This window comes from Equus caballus, chromosome 16, assembly GCF_041296265.1.
Source record: "Equus caballus isolate H_3958 breed thoroughbred chromosome 16, TB-T2T, whole genome shotgun sequence".
Classification (NCBI taxonomy): domain Eukaryota; kingdom Metazoa; phylum Chordata; class Mammalia; order Perissodactyla; family Equidae; genus Equus; species Equus caballus.
In genome coordinates this window covers 11,041,734-11,062,985 of record NC_091699.1, presented here as the reverse complement: position 1 = coordinate 11,062,985, position 21,252 = coordinate 11,041,734, and the positions used below count along the sequence as shown (strand labels likewise).

Sequence of the window (21,252 nt, the reverse complement as noted above, 5' to 3'; positions counted from 1 at the left end):
GAGCCCCAGACTCATCTGTTTCTCTCATCTTCACTCGGATAATGTACCCCTGATTGTCATTGGGCACAATACTGAACACTTGTGTGTTACCCAAACCGGCATCTTCTCCTTGAGCTCTACCTTGGCAAATGCTTCCTTCCCCTCCCGGTTGGGGCGGGAGGATGGCAACACTTCAGGGTGGTCAGGAGAGTGCCCTGCGGACAGATGGGCTTGGATGCTCTCTTTCCTCCATCACACCAGCCGGCTGCACCTCTGCGCCTTTCCCAGCTCCTTCAACCCCCTGGAGGAGGACTGCGGGCCTGCCCAGCACTCCTGCCTCCAGGCACATCCTCCCTTTCTCCGCCCTCCCATCCCCATCCTCCACTCTCTCATCCTCCATCCTCCCGTCCTCCCCCGCCCTTGCTCTCCAAGTCTGCATGTGACTATGTTGCTCCCTTCCTCAAAATCTTTCAGCGCTCCCCTTTGGTCTTAGGATAAACTAAAACTTGGCTTGGCTTAAAGAGGTCTTGATGAGCTTCTCCTTCCCACTGTGCTGCCCTCCAGCTGGTCCAGGCTTCTTACAGTTCTGGAAGCCCTGCTGCCAGCCTCTCTGTCCCACCCAGAATCCTCTCCCTCCTACCCCGCCCCTGCCTTGCTAAATCCCATTCATCCCTGAGGTCCCGGTTTGCAGGTTTATGCTAACTCCTCCAGCCGGGCTCTCTGACCCAGCCCCCACCCAAGCCCTGTTAGGATGCTCACGTGAGTGGCACTAATCTAAGTTACTTGTAGTAACTCAGTCCTCCTAACTCCCCAGGGGTTGGTACTTTGCATCAATTCGTGACAAAGGCAATTGAAGCCCAGGTAAAGTGCCGGGCATTCTGGATTCAGAATGACCTCCCTCTGGTACCCTAACTCCCTCACTTCCTAACTTGTCACCCATTAGTGTCATTACAGCTTTTGTTTTGTTCTGTCTCTTCTGTTGAAGTTCAAGCTCAGTGAGGGCAGGGACTGTCATTTTTACTCAACTTGAATCTCTCTAGTGAACTCTAGACTCAGTCTACCCATCAGTGAAATGAGGAATGCAATGCCTAGCTGACCAGGTGGTTGTGAGGGCTGAATGAGACGACCGGTGGGAGAGCTGAGCCTGGAAAAGGCCCTCGGGCAGCCGGGTCTCCCCTGGGCCGCCCTACCTCTCCCCCGTTCTCCTGCCCCCAAAGCTTCCTGGACAGCCCCTGCTCTCCTCTGCTCACTGTCTGCGTCTCTATTTTGCCTAGGTGGGCACCGTCGGGAGCCAGGCCGCTCTGGTGTGGAAGGTGAAGACCCTGTGGAAGCACATGGCCCTGCAGAGCCAGGCCATCCCTCGAAACCCTTTGCCTACGTGAAACCCATGAGATGTGAGAGCCCAGCTTTCACAGAAGCTGCTCGTCTTGCAGAGAGAGGCCGAGGCCGCCACAGGGCCAGAAGCCCAAGGACAGAAAGAGGCCGCCGCAGGGTGGCAGGCCTCCCCCGGGGCCCCAGCCCCCAGGCGGGGCCAGGACACATGCTGGGGCCAGATTTGCATGCAGAGTTGGACCTTGGTGACGAGCCCACCCACCGCATGGAACTGGAAGCCAGGCAGTCCTGGTCCTTCCCCTTTACTGATGCAGTGACAGTGCACGTGCAGGGATGTGTGCTGTGGGGCCACAGCCCCCACACGGCCGTACTTGGCGTGAGACGCCAGGGGCAGCCCGACGCCTCTGGGTATTGGGCTCTCATGGGGTCCCCGGCCTCGGCCGTCTCTCCCCACATCGGGTTCAGGGCCTCGGCTGGCTCAGCTTTGTTCTTCATGCAGACGTCTTCTGGCACCTATGTGTATGGGGTCCCAACATTCTTCACCCACTTTGCACGCTGAGCCCCCTAATAACTTGCCGTCAGCTTCCGTTTCTCTGACCTGGGTGTTTGCTAAATACTCCTTTTTCTGCAGCCCAAACCTGAGTTCCCCCTCAGCCCCCACTCTCCTCTCCCACCGTGGTGGACCTCTAGGTCGTGTTGTCCAGCTGGGTCTGCGAGCCCCCTCCCAGGGTCCTGGCAGGTCCCACGCCCCGCTGCTCTCCCCATTTTGTGTTTTATCATTCATTTAGTCCCTCAGTGCTGGCTAAAACAAGTCAGCAGCGTCCCCCTGCCCTCCCTGTCTCAGCCCGTTCGGTCTGCGGTCACCAACTACCACACAACGGGTGGCGTGGAAACCACAGACATCGGGTCTCACAGTTCCGGAGGCTGGAAGGCCGAGACCACCGGCAGATTCGGTGTCTGCTGCCACCCCACTGCCTGGTTTATAGACCGCTGTCTGCTCACTGAGTCCTCACACAGCTGAGGAGGTGAGAGCTCTCTGGGGTCCGAGGGGTCCTTTCATAGGGGCACTAACCCCATTCATGAGGCTCCACTCTCATGACCTAAGCACCTTCTAAAGGCCCCTCCTCCATCACACTGGGGGTTAGAATTTCAACAGGAATTTTGGGGCACACAAACATTTAATCTGTAGCATCCGCCCACCACCATTTTTTCATTTTGGTGCATAACCACCAAATTTAAGAAAAGAGAACACAACGAAAGAGTGAAAAACGGAAAAAGTTACATCCAAGAAAATAGAACATTCAGAAAAAGACGCAAAGAGTGTGATTAACATCCTCAGAGAGAGAGGGGGTGATATGATGTCGCTGGCACAATAGCACGTACCTGCATGTGAAGCCAATTAAAGATGCTTGAGATGAAGAGTAAGGTTGTTGGAACAAAACGTGTTGTGATTTGAGTTGCAGAACGGGCAGGACTGAGGAACAAATCACTAAACTAGACGTGTGTGCAGAGGGAGCCCCCAGAATATGGCAAAAGAGGGGCGGGAAGTTTGAAAGTCCGCATGGAGCCCAGCTCCCAGTGGGATATCCGGCAGGAGTTCTGCCAGGAGGAACAGAACATTCGGATGAGCACAACAGAGGAAACAACCAACGTCCCCACATGAAGAAAGACATGAACCCTGAGCAGGATATGAGAATGACACACATTTGAATGAAGTGTGGTGGAGAGAAAATTCCCAAAACGACCTGAGAGATGAGCCCTACGCGGAAGCACAATTAGCCTGCCACAGACTTCTCTCGGCGGCATCAGTGAGTCCAAGGAAGCCGTGGGATGACATCCTCAAAGCCTGGAGAGTTAATAACCCTGAGTCTAGAATTCCATAACCAGTCAGAGATGCTCCTGTGCTCCAGACCAGGTGGTGCACGAACAGATGGTCCTGGAACTCCTGCAGCCATTTCACCAGCTCGGGGAGGAGGGGGTGGTCAGGTGGGAGTGGGGGTGGTGTAGGGAAAGAGGAGAAAAATAGCCTGAATCCTGATCAAACTCGACCTGAAACTTGAGTTGTGTTGAGTATTTTGTTACCTGCACAGTGAAAGCACAGGTGTTTCTCAGCCAGGAAAGAAAGGTCTCGGGAGGAAGAAGTGGATGCAAGGAGGATCAGTAAGCAAGGAAAGTAGAAAACTATTATTGAGTCTAAAGTGGGTTTCTGGAAGAAAGATGAATAACATGGAATTAAAACTCTGGAAGATGTTGACATAGTAATTTGGGGGGAAGGAGAGTTCAGAAGGAGCTAAATATTACTAAAATTCTTCTCTAGTTCCTGGAGATGTTACAGATGATGCATAGGAGGGAGCAATGGAGCTGTGGACATTTTTAAGTACGTGTCCCCATTGGTAACCACTAACTGAACTGAAATTGAATGTAAAGTTTCAGGTTAGGAAAAAGTGGATCAAAGAGAATTTGATGGATCAAACAAAAGGCATAGTGGGTTAATGAAACAAGGAGAAAGCGTGACACATTTAAGATGCTAAATAAGGAATAACTAACCTGATGGCAGCCTCCTTGTGGGTTCTGGCTTCAATGGGAATATTTTAAATGTGTTACCATTAAGTAGGGCGTTTCCTGTAGGTTTCTCATAGATATGCTCGATCAACTTGAGATCCTTGCCATTCTTCTCAGAATTTGATAAAAGGTTTATTACAAATTGGATTTTGTATTTTATTAAGTAAGCTTTGACTGGCTGATTTTAAGATTCATCTGTAAGAGAAAACGAAGAGAATTTTTCCATGAAAGATTTTTTCTTGTGTATTTCAACTATCCTCTTAAATAAACCCTTCTCTTTGGCTTTTATTGTAGTACAATTTTTTTATTGAAATTTTACAGCTTTCATCTTACCAATGTAAGATGAGTTTACTATAGCCAGAAAAAGAAACATACAAGAAGACAGAGAAAAATGTCCGATCTCTCTCCTCTCCCTTCCTATCGTTCTTTCCCCGTAATCATACAAGCCACTACAAACATATGTGTCCATTAAAGGTATTGTGTGTGCCTTGATTTTACAAAAATGGGGCACAGAACCCACCCAGGGTCTGAAGAAGTGACTGCAGGGCCAGTCAGCTCCCGTAAGTGTGGCAGGTGTGGGGACTGGCTCCTCGGTGAGGCCCATTCTCCGTCTGAAGTGGGCGGAGGTGACTTGGTTTGGAAGCAGTGCGCGGACCGCCACGAGCATGTCTGTGGTAGGAGCTGTTCGAGCCTTGCCATTGTGATGTCTCTTACTTGCCCTGCCAGCTGTCGAGCTGAGGCAGCTTCTGGTCAGCCGATGCCCCGCCCCCTCCCTGGTGGCTGGATATCTCCCTGCAAGATGCACACACCCAGTTTGTGCAGTGGTCCCCTGCTGATGAGCTGTTTCCAGGGTATTTCTACCACCAAAATGCTTCACTAAACATCGTACACGGAGCCTTACGTATCGGTCCTTTTAAGTTTATAAAATAAATTCTCAAAGTGAGATTCTTCTGTCAGATGGTATGGCTATATTTTAATAGATATGAAGAAACTGCATTCAAATTAGGCTGTATCAACATCAATTCCACCAGCAGTGTACGAGGGCACCAATTTCCCCCACAGTCTTCCCAGCAATGAACGTCAGGACTCTATAATTTTTGCCAATCTCCTGAGTAAAAATATGTCATTATTGTTCTAATTTGAATTGTCTTGACTACTAAAAAGGTTTAGCACATTTTTATACATTCATTGGCCATTTTTACTTCTTTCTCTGTTAATAGCCAACAACTAGCCTTCGTACAATTTTCTATTGGGTTTTAAATCTTTTTCTTACCAATTTGTAGGAACTTCTTGTATATTAGAAATTGTGATAATTTTTCTTGCGTGTTGCAGACATTGTCCCCGTTCCAACAGTCCTCTCCGGAGGGTCGGACTTGCTGGGGCCGTCTTGTGCCTGCTGTGTGTCCAGCCTCAGCTCACAGCCCACCCTTCCACGTGCCCAGCCGTCGGGCTGCTCCTCCTGCAGGGGACTCTGCTCCCTCCCCAGGCCAGAGGGTCCATCCGACAGGGCGGGTGGCCCACCTTGCACAGTGTGGAAAACGTTTTCTGAGTCATTTCAAGGTCCCCCTCTGCCACTTCAGAGTCAGGTCAGAGTCCAGGGTGCTCCGGCCGCAGTGCCACAGTCCGCCCTCTTTTGAGTTATATTCACCCTTCTGGGAGACTTGCCAGCATCCAGGCCTCAGGAGGCTTTTTTCTTTTCCATTTTTATGTCCCTTCAATTTATTTTGTTTAATAATATGTATATTAGAGTGGTGACTAATTCATACTGAGACACATGTTGAACTTTTGTTAATGGGATGTTTATCCGCAGACTTGAAGACCACTGATCTCTCTATATGATATATGTGTCCTCACTTAGGAAGGAGAAATTTATTGCAACAATAAATTTACATCAAGGTATTGAAATCTCCTAGCCGCTCACTGTCACTGGAGGATATGCGTCTTCACACCTTCATGTTAAACAAGGAGTCACAAAGCCTGTCTCACACCTTAAGGTCACCTGAGGATTGCGACATCTTTCGGGTCCTGGAAGGACACTTGTGAGAAGACTGGCATCAGATGCTCTAAGGGACATCAGTAGCTGCTGGCCTTCTTGACCCACTGCTGTGGGGCCTCCTCATGTCACTGTGTCACCTGGTCTTCCTCCAGACCGTTCAGGGCTGCACAGGAGGACGCCGGTTTCCCTTGCGCCCCGTCCTCAGGCGGGCGGGGGACCCCACTCACACTTGCCTCAGGCCCCTGTGCCGAGACATTCCCGAGCCCATTTTAAGGCCACGCTCTGCTCACAGATGGCAGAGCTTCTAGCTTAGGGCTCACTTTTCCTGCTTTTCCCTCCCAGCTCCACCGACCTCTGGCTGTGGGGGGTAAGACCCACCCACATCCCACACCCTCACTGTCCTCCCCACTGTCTCCCTCCTCCGGCTCACAGGATCTCATCTTGTCCCCGGGCAGGGTCGGGAGAGGGGCCCAGAATGGCCATGGATTCTATGCCTCTTCTTTGTAGCAAAACTTTCTCCACAGAATGCTTTAGTGCACTGGATTTTGATAAACAAAAATTAGGATTTTAGGACTCAATGTTTTTTCTCGACTATGGATTTCAAGAGTGTATTTTGAAAGTTAAAAAAAATGTGCACACCCAAACAGCACAGAACCATTCCTTATTTTCAAATTTGGAACAGTGCAGCAACCCTGCCGCACTGACGCACTGTGAGGGCAGAATGCTGTTAACAGGTCCTGAATGTGGGGCCAACGACCGGGGTAACAATTAGGATCAGATTTAGTGACTCATAACACTCACTGAAACAAGTAACACTGTCTGAAACAGACCAGGAGCTTATTTATCTCACATGAAAGAAGCTTAGAGCTATGCAGACCAGATCCTATATGGCAGCTTCAGTTTAATCTTGCTGCTCCATTCTAGTGTCACCTCATAATCCAAAATGGCTGCTGGAGTGCCAGACATCATATCCTAGTTCCAAGAAGTAGGAAGTGGGAAAAAAACAAAAAAGCAACCTCTGAGTCAGCTCCCTTAATTCAGCCTTCTTGGAAGTCTAGCCCAAATTCTTTCTCTTATACCTCATTAGCCTGAATTTTGTTACATTATCACACCTGCTTGCTGCAGAGGAAAGGAAATGAAACCTTCTAGCTGAGGCCATGGTTATTCCAAATAATATCAGGGTCTGTCTTAAGGAAGAAGGGGAAAAGGGATAGGGGGTGGCAGATAGCAGTCCCCAATATAACAGAAAAATAAATTGCAGAGAAAATAAACATCTGTTAATACAGACGTAAAAAGCATCCCACCACAAACCATTTCGTCAGGTCCCCAAAATCGTTACTCATATTTTTAGTAGAAGTGGGTTTGTTGAGCTGTTTTTAAGAAAGTGCCCTTTTACGACATTGAGTCTTTCTGTCCGTAAGTGAGGTATCCAGAAGCGCACACCTCCACTGGCGCACGTGCGTAGAAATGTGGGCTGAATCATTTTTGGAGGGAGGGTTAGTTCTTCAACGGCTTCCTCAATTTTAGTGGGATTGCACACACTATGAGCGGTCGATTTGACTTTCTGTTTCTTCCTGCGTCGAGCCCGTGCGCGTGCCACGTCCCAGCCGTTGCCTTCCACCACCCGGTTGAGCGGTTCCCAGCCTCGGTGAGCCCCTGGAACCGCCTGGGGAGCTGGGAGGCAGGAAACGGTCACTGTGTTTTCAGTGGTCTCCGAGGTGCTGATTTAACTAGACGGGTATGTGGCCTGGGCAGGAGACTCACGTGTGGCCGAGGCTGAGAACCTCGGCTCTAGTTTAAAAACCCACTCCCGCGCCACGAGGAAGGAGGGAATCGTCGGGAAACAAGCAGTTGGGGACCAGAGAGGCAGAATTCGTCAATTCGTGTCCAGCACACCCAGGGCTTGGACGCCCTGGCCAACCAGGACAGTTTTCTGTGTCTGTGTTGGAAGTCCCTCTAACAGACCTGGGTGTGTGGGAGAAAAGATCACCTCGCGGTCAGGTCAATCCTCACCCTGCCACGCCACCCAGCTGCTTTTCACACTGCACCTGTTTCACTCGTAACTTTGTTCCAGAAAGAGAAGGGGTCCACGGACTGAAATAAACGTCCGAGGTGTGCGATCCTTGTGTTTCAAATCATAAATTAATAAATTGACATTTTAGTTAAAAGAAAAAAGCAGCGCACTCCTCGAGGCTCATATCTCAGCCTCCTGCACTCTCACCCCCTCACTCCCAGGCATCGCCCACTTCACCGTCCGCTCGCAAGCCCGCATCTCTCCCCTGTGGGCTGACTCGTCTCCACTTGCTCCTCCCAGGACCACCTCCTCCATCCGACACACGGCAAATCCTGCCAGCTCCAGGGCTCCACTCCAGGCTCCCGACACAGATCACGGATGCACTACCCTGAGGATCACCCGCGGGTCCTCTCGGGTCCTTGTGCGATGCGGCCCCTCGGCAGCCTCAGACACGGGGCCATTCCTGCTGCCTGGAGGGTTTTCCTTCTCGTGGAATCTGGAGCTCATCTTCCTCTGGTTTCTCTCTTATTTCTTTTTTGAAAATTGAAATATATTTGACATATAATATTGTGTAAATTTATGGTGTACAATATGTTGGTTTGAGACCTTCATCTATGGTGATATGACTGCCAGGGTGCCACTGTCAGCACCTCTATCATGTCACGTAATTATCCTTTCTTTTCAGTGGTTGGAATACTCCAGATCTAGTCTCTTAGCACGTTTGATGGTTGTAACACAGTCTCGTCTGTATTCACGACACCGTGCATTCGAGCTCCAGGACACATTTACTGCTCTCTGTGCATTTGTCCCCTTAAACAACACCTCTCCTGTCCTTCCCCCCCTGGGAACCGCCATTCTCCTCCCAGTTTTTTTGGGTTTGGCTTTTTGAGATTCCACATTTAAGTGGAATCATATAGGATTTGTCTTTGTCTGACTTCTTTCTCTTAGCATGATGCGTTCAAGGTCCATCCGTGTTGTTGCAAATGGCAGGATGTCTTTCTTTTTACGGCCAAACAATATTCCGTTGTACATATACACCACATTTTCTGTATCCATTCATCCATTTTATTCCTAAAGCAGCTGCTCTGCGTCTGCCTCGTAGCTCCTTCTCCGTCCAGGTTCCCCGTAGAGGTTGGTGTCCTTAGGATTCTACCCTGCTCTATTCTTCCCTCTAACTGCTCCCAGCCGCCCTTGGCAGCCTCCTCCATATACGTGGCTTCAGCTTCTCTCTCTGGAGATAGAACCAGGCACTGGCCCTGTGATGACACCCACGTTCAGACCTGTTCTGGGATCCTGAGCCCTCGCGCGGGGGGCAAACTTCATACCTGCCCTTCGACCTCCCACGGGCACCTCAGCTGTCGCCAGTCTGCACCCCAGCCCTTGCCTCTCAGCAGTGAGTGGTCGCACTGCTCACCCAGCTGCCCCGCAGAAAACCTGGCTCCTCTCTTCTCCCTGTCTTCCAAGCCTCAGAGCCCACCTCCAGCTTCTCGCATCTTGACCTCCTAAACAGACTCTAGCCCGTGCGCGTCGCTCCTCCCTCACAGCCAGTTCCCCAGGGGCCGAGCTCACGGCCCCTCCCAGGAGAGAGGGGCTGCTTCCTAGCGGACTTCCTCCAGTCTTCTCCACAAACCGCCTGTGGTTCACTCTTCAACCAGGAGGTCGTTCTAGGTACAGGATTTGGTATGTCATTTGCTGCTCAAATCCTTCATTCTTTCCTCTTTGCTTCGGGATCTGTGCCACCATCACCAGCTCACCAGCCTCGTCTCTTATCAGAGCCCCACATCCCATCTCTCCTCCAGCTATTGGGGACTCCTTTGGTCCCCACAAGGAGCACTGTTCTCAGGGTCTCTGCTCACGCTGTTCCCTCTGCCCTTCTGACCTCTGTGGGCCTTGACATGGGCGACATTCCTCCAGTACGACCACTGTGACCGCACGTCCAGGTGGGTAGGCGGGCAGTGACCCCACGTCCAGCTGGGTAGGCTGGGCTGTGACCCCACGTCCAGGTGGGTAGGCTGGGCTGTGACCCCACGTCCAGGTGGGTAGGCAGGCAGCCCTCCCATGTGTCCCTCAGCAGCTCCTCTTACACATTCAGGTTCCCACTCTGGGTCACGACTTCCTTAAGCTCTGCAGGAGTAGCAGCCCCATCTGTGAGGTTCACAGCTGTGTCCCAGCGCCTACTTAGTACACACTCAGTAAGCACCTGCCCTAATACGTGGAGGAAGCTTGCTGAGCCTCGTTTTCCCACCTGGGTACACAGGGTGATGAACCTAGCTCCTAGGGCCATTTTGAGGATTCAAAGAGATAACTAGCTTAAAACGCAGTGCATAGACAGAAGCTACCCTTGGCCTGCTGACATCACAGCGCAACCCTTAGTCTCACCCCAGCTCCGACTCTCCCTTGGGCATCATGGGGCTCCCCTGAGGCATCCTGGAGGCCCCCATGCCTCCCCCCCAACCCTTTGCTAAACAAGCCCCTGCTCCTTTGCCTTTTCCCATGCGCTGCTTCTCCCTTAGAAATTCCGGCGTGTTTTGGAGCTGGCTGGCTCAGACCATGAGCAAGAACCATCTCATAGTGTGGAGCCAGGTGGACACGCGCTACCAGGTCCTCGTCTGGAGCAGAGCTCGGTCTAGGACCAGTCCTCTGGCTAGAACCAGCCGCTTCTGCAGGAGCAGGACATGCCGTGGACTCAGGCTGCCGGATCTCCCACCCAGGGAGCTGGAGGATTTCCTGCTGCTGGGGGCACAGTCCTGACTTCCAGACCTGGACAGACACCCGAGCCACAGCCAGCTCTGCCTCTGGGTCCAATAAGGAGCGGTTTTTCCTTGCAGGACACCACTGCAAGGCTTGTCGGGGCACCTGTGGCTTCTAGCCCTGGGAGGGGGGCACAGATTCTGGCTTCCGTGTTCCCCAGATGGGACCTCCTCCCCGCGCTGCCTCAGCATGAGGAAATCGCCAGCAAGGAAAGAGAAACAGTAGGAGCCAGAGGAGTGAAGCCTGGCACCGGGGAGCTCATTCCAGGCGTGTGCTCATTTTCCTGCTCACTGAGGGCAGTGACTGACGCTGCCTAGTTGTCTTGGCCGTCCGGGTGTCTCGTTCATAAAGCGTCTGCTCAAGTCTTTCGCTCATTTTTCCATTAGCTGGTCCTCTCATTCTTCTATAATTTTGTTTTCAATTTTCAGTCACCATCGTGCAGCTGTGTTTTGGTCCCGGGCAGGTGCACACAGTTTTCGTGTCCCCAGACACAGTGCCTGGTCTCGTCTCCGTGCTTTAAGTTTTGCATGGATGGTATCAACCTGTGTATGTCCTGGGCGCCCTGCTTTTCCACTCGCCCTTCTGTCTCTGACACTAACTCATGCCGTCAAATTCCACTGTGTGAATTAAACAAGGTGTGAGTGTCCACAGCTTTTCTTACGAACAGCAACTCTCTTCCCTTTTCTTTTGAATTATAGTTTTCCAACAAACACCCTCTCACACACCTTCTCAGCATACGTGAATGAGAGTTTCTCTGGGGTGGATGCCTAAAAGTGGAACTTCTGGTAGCAACATAAGCATGTTTTCCACTTTTCTTAGCACATCCACACTGTCCTTCTACATGGGTGTCCTCTGGCCTACCCACCAGCACCATCTAACACATTTCCCAGAGCCTTCAATACTTGGTGTTGCCAACACCAAGTCTTGGATGATTTATTTCCAATTTCCCTGATGACTAGTGAAATTGGGCATCTATTTCCTTTCCTGTTCCTTCTTAAATTCCTATCCTCACCCTTTGCCCACAATACCACCCTCTGTGAAGTGACAATAATAGTATTATTTCCCTCACAGGCACTATTATTTAGGTGAGGCCACGTATCATACGTGTATATATGTTGTACCAAGGCTTTACTTGCATTATTTATATGCTCTATATCCTTAACTAATTTCTTAACTTATTTTACTTATCTATCAGTTACTGAGGGACATCTACTATATTCTTCCACTATGATTAGAGATTTATTCCTTTTTCCTTATACTTTTTGCCGATTTTTGCTTTTTAGCAAGTTAGAAGCTGGATATTGAGGCATACAAGTTCAGACTTTTTATATCCTTCTGGTGAATTCCTGGTGAATTTTTTATCTTATCATTATATATTTACTATCTTTATGCCAATAATACTTTTCCACTGAGTCTACTTTGACATATTAATATAGCTACATCCATATTCAACATTTATTAATAATTGTTTAGTTTCTCTCTTTTTCCATCCTTTCACTTGCAAAGTTTGGGTCAATTTGTTATGGATATGGTTCTTCTAATTAGCAGGTTAAAAAACCAAATTTACCTAATCCTAGAGTTTGTGTTTTAATTGCAGAGTTTCCTCTCCAGCTTCTATCGTCGCCTTTTGGGGGCACATATGGCTCTCCTGGCTCCTCTCCTCCACTGCCTTTCCTGCCTGCCTTTGGTATGGCGGAGTGGTCTCCGCTTTACCTTTGTTCGTCTGGAAGTTACACAGTGTATTAGGCTGAACCACGTGAAATTGCCGTTATGTTGGTCGAAACTGGTCAGACATCAGCATCTCCATTTGATTCAATCCAATCTATTCTTTTAACGCTTGCTCTTAATTTTTAGCACGCATACTTGACTGAAAGTCAGACTTGGTTGATCTCTACCATTCTCTTGAATCCCACAGTCACCTTTGAATGCGTTCACTCCGGTCTCTACGGTTTTCATGTTACACGGCATTATCATCTACTATTTTAGTTCTATTTTGTCATCACCGAAATCTTCATTCTTGATACAACTAATGATCACTGTCAGTATGTATTGCACTGCGTCCCCACGTTTCACCCCTGTTTGCTGCTCCTCCTCCTGGGGCTCCCCTCCTTCTGCCTCAGGTCCCCTCTGAGGGGGGTTCCAGCAAAGGACAGTGCTCTCAGCCCTTCTGAAACGCCTGTTTCACGCTCACTCTCGAGTAACCCCTTAGCTGGGTGAAAATTCTAGCTGGACGCCTGTGTCCTCTCAGCACTTTGAGGACGTTTCCTGTTGTTTTGGGCCACTCTCGTCGCTGTTGAGAAGCATCCTGTTAATCCAAACGTTCTCGAGCAGTACACTTCCGTTCCTCTCCGGGTTCTTCTGCGATTTCCTTTTCGTGTCTCGTGTTCTGAAGTTTCTCTAGGAGATGTCCACATGTAAAAGTTTCAAAAATGTTCTCTAGATTCATTGAGCATCTTCTCTCTGAGAACATATTCAATAAAAAAAAAATGGGCAAAATTTAATGTAATGGGGAATTCTAAGCTCTTATCGCTTCGTTTTCTCTTTTCTCCCCTGGAAGCCCTGTAGATGGGTGTGTATGGGGTCGTGCCATTCGGATCTGTCTCATGGCTGTGCCATACTCTGCACTGTCTCCCCGCTGAGGTGCTCACATCTGTTTTCTGCTTTACCAGTTTTTCTTTTCTTTTCTTTTCTTAAAGAGTGCCACCTGAGCTAACAACTGTGGCCAATTTTTGGTTTTTTTCTGCTTTATCTCCCCTAATCCCCCTGGTACACAGTTGTATATTTTTAGTTGCAGGTCCTGCTAGTTGTGACATGTGGACGCCGCCTCAACGTGGCCTGATGAGTGGTGCCATGTCCACGCCCAGGATCTGAACCAGCGAAACCCTGGGCCGCCACAGCGGAGCGTGCGAACTTAACCACTCGGCCACGGGGCCCGCCCCTAGTTTTTCTGCTATATTCAATCAGCTCTGTGATTTTGATTTGATTCTTAATAATCCATTTTGTTCTTTTCTAAATCTACTGTGAGAGCAGTTATTTGTTCTTTATTTCTTCTTTTTTCTTAAAGATTGGCACCTGAGGGGCCGGCCTGGTGGCGCAGCGGTTAAGTTCACACGTTCTGCTTCGGCGGCCTTGGGTTCACCGGTTTGGATCCCTGGTGTGGACATGGCACCGCTTGGCAAGCCATGCTGTGGTAGGCGTTCCACATATAAAGTGAAGGAAGATGGGCATGGATGTTAGCTCAGGGCCAGTCTTCCTCAGGAAAAAAGAGGAGGATTGGCAGATGTTAGCTCAGAGCTAATCTTCCTCAAAAAAAAAGAAAAGATTGGCACCTGAGCTAACATCTGTTACCAATCTTTTTTCTTCTTCTTCTTCTTCTCCCCAAAGCCCCCAGTACATAGTTGCATATTCTAGTTGTAGGTCCTTCTGGCTCTGCTGTGTGGGACGCCTGCTCAGCATGGCCTGACGAGTAGTGCTAGGTCCGTGCCCAGGATCCAAGCCCATGAAACCCTGGACCGCCTGCCGAAGCAGAGTGTGTGAGCTTAACCACTCGGCCACAGGGCCGGCCCCTGCTCTTTATTTCTGACTTTTATAAGACTTATTTTGTTTCATTAACCATCTTGAACATTATTGCTTTACGATTTCTCTCAGATTTTTCAATTAACTAAGGTTTTCAGGGAACTAGTCTTCCTGTTGTTTTTGTTTTTGTTTTACCAGCAAAATTTCACTCACGATGGAATCATTCCTTTTTCGGGTCCGTGTCCCTATGTGTGTGGCATATTTAGCTGATCCGAAGCCAGGTTACATTTACTGGGGGAACTTCATGGCGCCAGGATTGCTACAGTGTGCTTTCATGGTGGCTTTACGTGGTACTGGGGTGGAGCGGGTGTCCCACCAGCCAGGAACAGATTCTGAGCTGGTTTCTCGGCTTCTGGTCCCCACACCAGGAGGCAACGTTTAAAGCCAGGCGCCATGTCCTCGGGAACGGAAGGCCAGGACTTTGGTTTCTCATTGGGGATTGTCCCCCACAATCGCGGCAGAGTCAGGCTGCCTTCTCCAGAGCAAGTGCGCAAGGCGGATTCCTTTCTCCTCACTGGGGTTGAAGGAGGCCTGGCTTTTCAGAGGCATCTCAGCTTCAATTCTTTGCCTGCTCTCCTCATCTCCTTTCCTTGTGGGGACACAGCACTCCAGCCTGGAATCCATGTGGTCCAGGACCGCGCGGAGCCGCCGGTGCACGAGCCGCATGCCTGCACCCTGCAATCACTTCCCTCTTTGCTCTGGCACCTGGGCACCTTCCCTTCTTCCTTGCCATCTGTGCCATGCATGGGCTGCATGGGCAGTACAGACAAGAAGCTAAAGGGACAGCCTCTGGGGCCAGACTCTTGGGTTCCAATCCTGGCTTCGCCACTTACAAGCTGTGCGACCACAAACAAATTCCTCAACCTCTCTGGGTCTCAGCTTTCCCAGTGATAACATGAACATAGAGAGTATCAGCCTCATGCAACTATCAAATGATTTAATAAATTTTAGGTGTTTGGAATTGCGCCTAGAACATGATGAGAACCCAATAGATATTACCCAATATTATTTCAAAAATGGGGTGAGGTGGTTCTATTTTATTCAGCATGCTCCGTGCTGCTCAGTGCTTCCTTGCCGCCACCACTTAATCTTTCCTGCTTGTTTTTGTTGTTTTTTTTTGTTTTGAGGAAGATTAGCCCTGAGCTAACATCTGCTGCCAATCCTCCTCTTTTTGCTGAGGAAGACTGGCCCTGAGCTCACATCTGTGCCCATCTTCCTCTACTTTATATGTGGGACGCCTACCACAGCATGGCTTGCCAAGCGGTGCCATGTCTGCACCTGGGATCCTAACTGGCGAACCCTGGGCCACCCAAGCAGAACATGCGAACTTAACCACTGTGCCCCCGGGCCGGCCATCCTGCTTGTTGTTTATGGCATGAACTGTGCGCACCAAGCTTTTCAGGGCTCTGGCTTTCTTTGTGGGAGGCAGGGTACCAAAGGACTTTATTGGAAGGAATGGTATTGTCTCACACTTTGACTTATTTTTCATTTTTCTTTCTTTTGTGAGGAAGATTGTCCCTGAGCCAACACCCATGCCATCTTCCTTCACCCTGTGTATGGGCTGCCACAGCATGGCTTGGTGAGCGGTGTTCAGGTCCATGCCTGTGATCCGAACCCGCGAACCCCGGGCCACTGAAGCGGAGTGTGCCAACCCAACCAGCACACCACCAGGCCGGCCCCTGACTTATTTTTTAAATTGGTTTTAATTGTCTTTTGATTTACAGATGTTCTTAATCATAATGTATCCAAATATATCAGTCTTTTTCTTTTACGTCAGCACTTTTTGTACTTTAAGAAATCCTTCCTTACCTTGAAATCAGAAATTCTCACCTATAGTTTCTTCTAAAATTTTTAAAATTTTGCTTCAGACATTTGCTTTGACACAAGTTCTTAATACACCTGGAATGGATTTTAGTGTATGGTTTAATTTTTCCCAAATAGATAACAGATTATTCCAGACACACTTATTGAGAAGCCGCTCCTCTCCGCTGGTCCTCCCCGGGACCTGCGTTGTGCGTGGAAGTCCTGCGCGTGCGGGGCTGGCTGGTGCGTCTGTCTGTTGTTTGGTCAGCCGCTTACCCTGCACTAACACCATCCGGCAGGGCTGGCCGCCTCCGTCTCCAGGGCCCTCCTAGGTGTCCCGGCCTTTTGTTCTTCCATCTTAACTTCGGAGGCAAATTGTCAACTTCCACAAAGGATCCTATTACGTTTTATTGGAGTTGTATTAAATCATTAGACGAACTGGGGAAGATTATATTACGATATGAAATCTCCCTATTCATGGATATAAGATGTCTCTTCATTCATTTAGGTCTTCTTTCATCCTTCAGGAAAATTTTACAAATTTCTGCATTGAAGTTTTTACAACTTTTGTTAGACTTATTTCCAGTTATGTTTGTAGTTTTTGTTGCTACATAGATAGTAGCAACATTTTAAAGTTTCCTGATGGTATATAGGGGTGCCACTGACGTTTGTATACGCAATTTGTATGTGGGTCTTACGTTCAGCCACACGGCTAAAACCCCCTTATTATTACTAGTTGTTTTTCTCCAGATTCTTTTTGACTTTCTGGATGGAAAATCATATCATCTGCCAAAAAGAAGGACTGATTTATTTTTTCCCTTTCCGAGCCACATGTCTTCAACTTCTTTTTTGGTCTTATTTCATCAAGATCTTTAAGATATCATGGATTCTGAGTGGCGGCTCTGGGCGTTCTTCCTTTAGTCCGATTTTAAAGAGGATGCATCGACACAACTCTCCTCACCATCTACACATTTCCCTGGATGATCTACAACAGGGATGACACCTCCTCAGCCACTTTCATCCCAGCTCTCCCCCTGGCCCCAGAGCCAGCTGACTATGCAAGACCCCCTGGGACATCACACAGAAGCTCTTTGCTCGCGTGTTTAAAGACGGACACGTCATTATGCCCACAAAGCTGCTTCTCATGCCGCATTCTCTGTCAATGCCTCTCCCATCCCCCTGGAACCTTGACATCATCCCCGCCTTTCCGTCTCTCTGGTCACCGACACCCATTACATTCTACCTCCAAAACAATCTTAGATCTGCCCACTTGCCTCGCTTCCAGCTGCTCATCTGCCAAGTGTTTCCTAATTCAGGTGACCAGCTCCTCTCTCCCAGCGGCAGCTCCAGCCCTCTAATTTGGCTTCTTTACCACTGCTGTGCCCTCTTCCAGGCTTCTCTGTCTTTTAGGTGAAGTATAGTTTCTAAAATATATAGAATACCAAATTGCTACTCTGCTTAAAAGCCTTTGACGGCTTCCCACCAAAGGAGACGGTTGCTCTTCTTGAAGTGACTGTAAAGGGGCTTACGTGAGCTGCCCCTGCTGGCTCCTCCAGCCTCGCCTCCCACCTTGTTCCCCTCCCTAGGGCACTCTGGCTCTGACATACTTTCCAAGACCTGACAGCTCTGGTCTGTTATTTAACCCCTGACATGTGCCCGTGTCTTATCATCTCACGTGCCACAAGCGGCAGCTCTACCCTTTGGAAAAGGCTGACACAAGGCACAAATGAAACAAGAAGATGCGTGTGAAGGGCCAGGCATCTTGCCTGGCATCCATAAATATTGGCTACTGCCACTCACAGGAGTGCTGAGTGAGGTTCCCTTTTCTCAGATGCCCAAACTGAGGCCAGTGGGATGTAGGCAGTAACTCTGGGGAAGCAGGGATGGGGAGGGGTGGAGGTCCCTCTGTGGAGGTGAGATCTCAGTTGTGGAAAAGCAGAAAGGGCATCAGCCTCTCTGCTCATAGAGGGGCTTGGAGAGGGGCCTGGGAGTCAGTTAAAGACCCCTCACTGACCCCTACTCAGGGCCGGGCCACCAGGAAGGGAGAGCTTCCTCCCTGTCCCTCTCCCAGCACATGGGCCGTCCTTGTCCCCTTCTATCCCTTCCACTTCCCCTCCTAATTGCCAGCATTGTGATGGAATGGGCGTGGCATTCAAGTCCTGCAGACCTGGGCACAAACCTGGCCTGGGCTAGCCATGCACACGTGAGCATGCTACTGAATCCAGGGGTTTCCGGGGGCCTCATCCACATAGAGAGTCGCTGCGATGGCTGACAGTGGCTGGTGTTGGGGACTAGCACTTTGAATCATCTTCATCCAGGAGGGTCTGGAGCTAAGCGTCAGTCCTCTTTCCTGCATAGGGCCCCACATCTGCCTTCTCCCCACTCGGTCTCAGGGGCGTGGCCATTACCTCTTCCCCGTACCCCACCCCACCCCCACCCTCCCTCTTCCTCTCATTAAAATGTCCTCCTGCCCCGTGGGCGGCGCCGTCCTGCACTATGCAGCTCGTCTGATCCTCCGTGCACTGGCGAAGTGGGCAGGCGGGGGTTATTAAGAGTAACATTAATAATCAGCGTTTATTGAACGCTTACGATGTACTTGGCACTGCACTGAGCGTTTTAAACGCATTATCTCAATTGATCGCACTGCGCAGCTCCCTGAGCACTTGTTTTCTTGTAAGAGTCTTTAGAATTCACAAGACTCCGGTTTTTACACTTGAGCAAATTGAACTCCAGAGACAAAAGCTATCTGCCCGAGGTCACCTAGCAACTCAGTGGTGAGCAAGGTTCTGTCACCCGTGCAGGGGCTGGACACGTGCTTCTGGGGCTGGCGCACAGTGGGCAGTGGCCTCGGCCTCCTGATGGCCCGCCACTGCTCCTCCTGCCAGTGCCCTCAACCTACTCCAGAAGGTTCGCCGGCCGAACCACGGTGTGTTTTAGTCCAGGGCCAGGGTTGGCCATCAGGGCCTGCCTGGTGTCAGGGGTCAGTGTGGTTGGTTAAAAGGTCAGTGTGGGTTGGGGTCAAGGGTCAGAGCATGGCTGCCAGAGGCCAGTGTATGGCTGGGGCCAAAGTCAGGGTGTAACTCAGGTTAGGTGTCAGTACGTGTCTGGGTTCAGGAGTCACCGTGGGTCTGGGCCAAGGGTCTGTGTGGGGCAGGGGTCAGTGAGTGGCCAGCTCCCCTCAGGAGGTTGAACCACTCCCAGAGAGAACCAGACCCTCTCCCTGGCCCCATCAGGTCAGCACACTGTCCCCCGTGGCCCCAGTCCTGAAGAAAAGTTCTGGAAGGAGCATAGGGTGAAGGGAAAGAGAGACTAGTGTGACGGGAAGAGGCTTCCCAGGAAGCCCCGGGAGGAAAAAGAAGCTCGAGAGCAGCCCCCTCCTGCCCCTCACACCCCAACCCGTAGCCACCACCACGTCCTCTCCGGGTGCAGCTGGACCAGCTCGCTCTGTCCGGGATCCATCAATGGGGCCCTTCTGGGTGTGCAGCCTTTCCAGGGTCGGGGGCCCCGCCAAGCTCCAAGGAGGTCCTCTGCTTCCCCACCCGGACACCTTCACTCACACCCGCCTCTCCCTAGAGATGCTCCCTGGCCCCTAACTTGCAAACCCTCTTCAGTTTTTGAAGCCCACCTCCAACACCTTCCAAGCTCTGCCAGGTTTCCTGCTGGAATTCTCACTTCCTGGGGCCCTTGATGCCCAAGTTGCCTTATCTCATCCCTGTGGGATGCAAGCCACCGGGGAGAGGCCAGGCCAAGTTAGGAGGCTGGCGCCCTCTGTGTGGAGTGACAGTGACTCTCTGTAGGAGAAAGTGTTTTTTTTACCTCCAGGAGAAGGGCTCAGGGGGCTGCTTCCTAACACGGGTGAGTCACCCTGTATAAGGAAGAGAGAGGAAATCTCAGGCTCAGGGCAAATCGGATGAGAGGGTCTTGGAACTCGTCCAGCACGTGGTCTCAAGGCTTGAGAGCCGGCAGACGTCAGCCGTGCTGCCTGCCTGGCCCCACTGAGCAACACACGCCCGGACACTAGACGCCCAGGACTTGGCTTTGTCCTAATATTCGTGTTGTTCTGAGGGTTTGTCTTCCCCGTGGCAGTTGATTGCTTTCCCATGAACCACAGTCATATAAAGTTTCCTTTTGAAATTCCAGGAGAGGCAGGAGTGGGTGCAGTCTCATGGGTGCTGGCCCATTCTCAGGAGTCCCCAGCAGTCCCCCTTTCCTGTGGCTGCGGGACCCCCGCCCAGGCCTCATAGCCTGAGGGAGAGTTGGACTCATTAAAAATAATTGCCTGGCCGGAGTCATCAGCTTCCCCTGGTGGAGCCCCGTTCTGGCTTCCTTGGCAGGCCCGGGCTGCCTTTGCTGTCGCTGCTGCTGCAAATCAGAACCCTCCCGGCCCCTGGGGTCCCTCCACTGGGGAGAGGTGACTGGAGATCAGAGAAAGCCTGGATAATGAGGGGAGAGCTCACTCACAGCCCCGAGCACGCTGCAGGCACACACTCAGAACCCTCGGCTCAGCTCTGTGGAGCCGATGCTGCTGCTCCCCATTTTCCTGGTAGGGACATCGGGGCTCAGACAGGCGAAGCACCTGACAGACACATGGCCAGCCAGCAGTGCGCAGCTGTCTCTGGGAGCCGGGCTGTCAGAGCCGGGCCAGACCGTCCACCATGTGGGCGGGAAGAGGGCTCAGGGCCATCTGGAGCCTGACAAGGCCTGAGTGGGTCAGGTCTGTGAGGTGCACCTTGGCAGGGCGAGGGAAAAGGCCATGGCTAGAAGCGGGTCATTGCTGACCTAGAGGGCTAGACAGGGACACCCAGGCAGCCAAGGCTCCCAGATACCAAACGGCTGTTGGGCCAACAGTATCCAGGAGGCGATGGTGTCCTGCCTGCCTGGCCAGGCTGGCCTTGGGCCAGGGGACCAGGCTCACCGCCTGAACACTTGAACTGCACGTGGTGAGTGCCACAGGCCCAGAAACTTAATGCCTAGCCCAGGAACCTGGAACTTCCTCAGCATCTGGGAGGGCGGGCTCACCTGTCAGGTGCAACAGAGAAGACCCAGACAGACCTTGCTGCTCTGAGACACATGGGCATGGCCACACGCTGCTGTGGACTGAGCGCTCGTGCCCTAAATTCCCGTGTGGCAGCCCTAGCCCCAGGCTGTATTTGGAGACAAGGCCTCTAAGGAAGTGGTTAAGGTTAGGTGAGGTCACAGAGGGGGGCCCTGCTCCTTACAGGACAAGACCCCAGAGAGC

General features: G+C 50.9%; 1 protein-coding gene and 1 long non-coding RNA gene across 4 annotated transcripts in view; one reads left to right on the top strand and one right to left on the bottom strand.

Moving 5' to 3' along the window:
* PRR20G (proline rich 20G) overlaps positions 1-1,989 on the top strand; it is a 32,367-nt gene extending 30,378 nt beyond the window's left edge. For both annotated transcript variants that reach the window (XM_023619850.2, XM_070238412.1), the window contains one exon: positions 1,254-1,989. In XM_023619850.2, coding sequence (XP_023475618.2) covers positions 1,254-1,870 — 617 coding nt within the window. In that variant the 3' untranslated portion in view covers positions 1,871-1,989. The remainder of the gene's footprint in view (positions 1-1,253) is intronic.
* Positions 1,990-3,986: 1,997 nt separating this feature from the next.
* LOC138918182 (uncharacterized) lies at positions 3,987-18,100 on the bottom strand. 2 transcript variants are annotated; one of them, XR_011427151.1, is made up of 4 exons: positions 17,814-18,100; positions 17,288-17,437; positions 12,202-13,094; positions 3,987-4,068 (listed from the first exon to the last, which is right to left on the bottom strand). It is a non-coding gene; the product is annotated as an uncharacterized lncRNA (long non-coding RNA). The 2 variants fall into 2 exon arrangements; XR_011427150.1 differs by lacking the exon at positions 3,987-4,068 and having other exon boundaries at positions 12,066-13,094.
* Between the last annotated feature and the right edge of the window lie 3,152 nt (positions 18,101-21,252).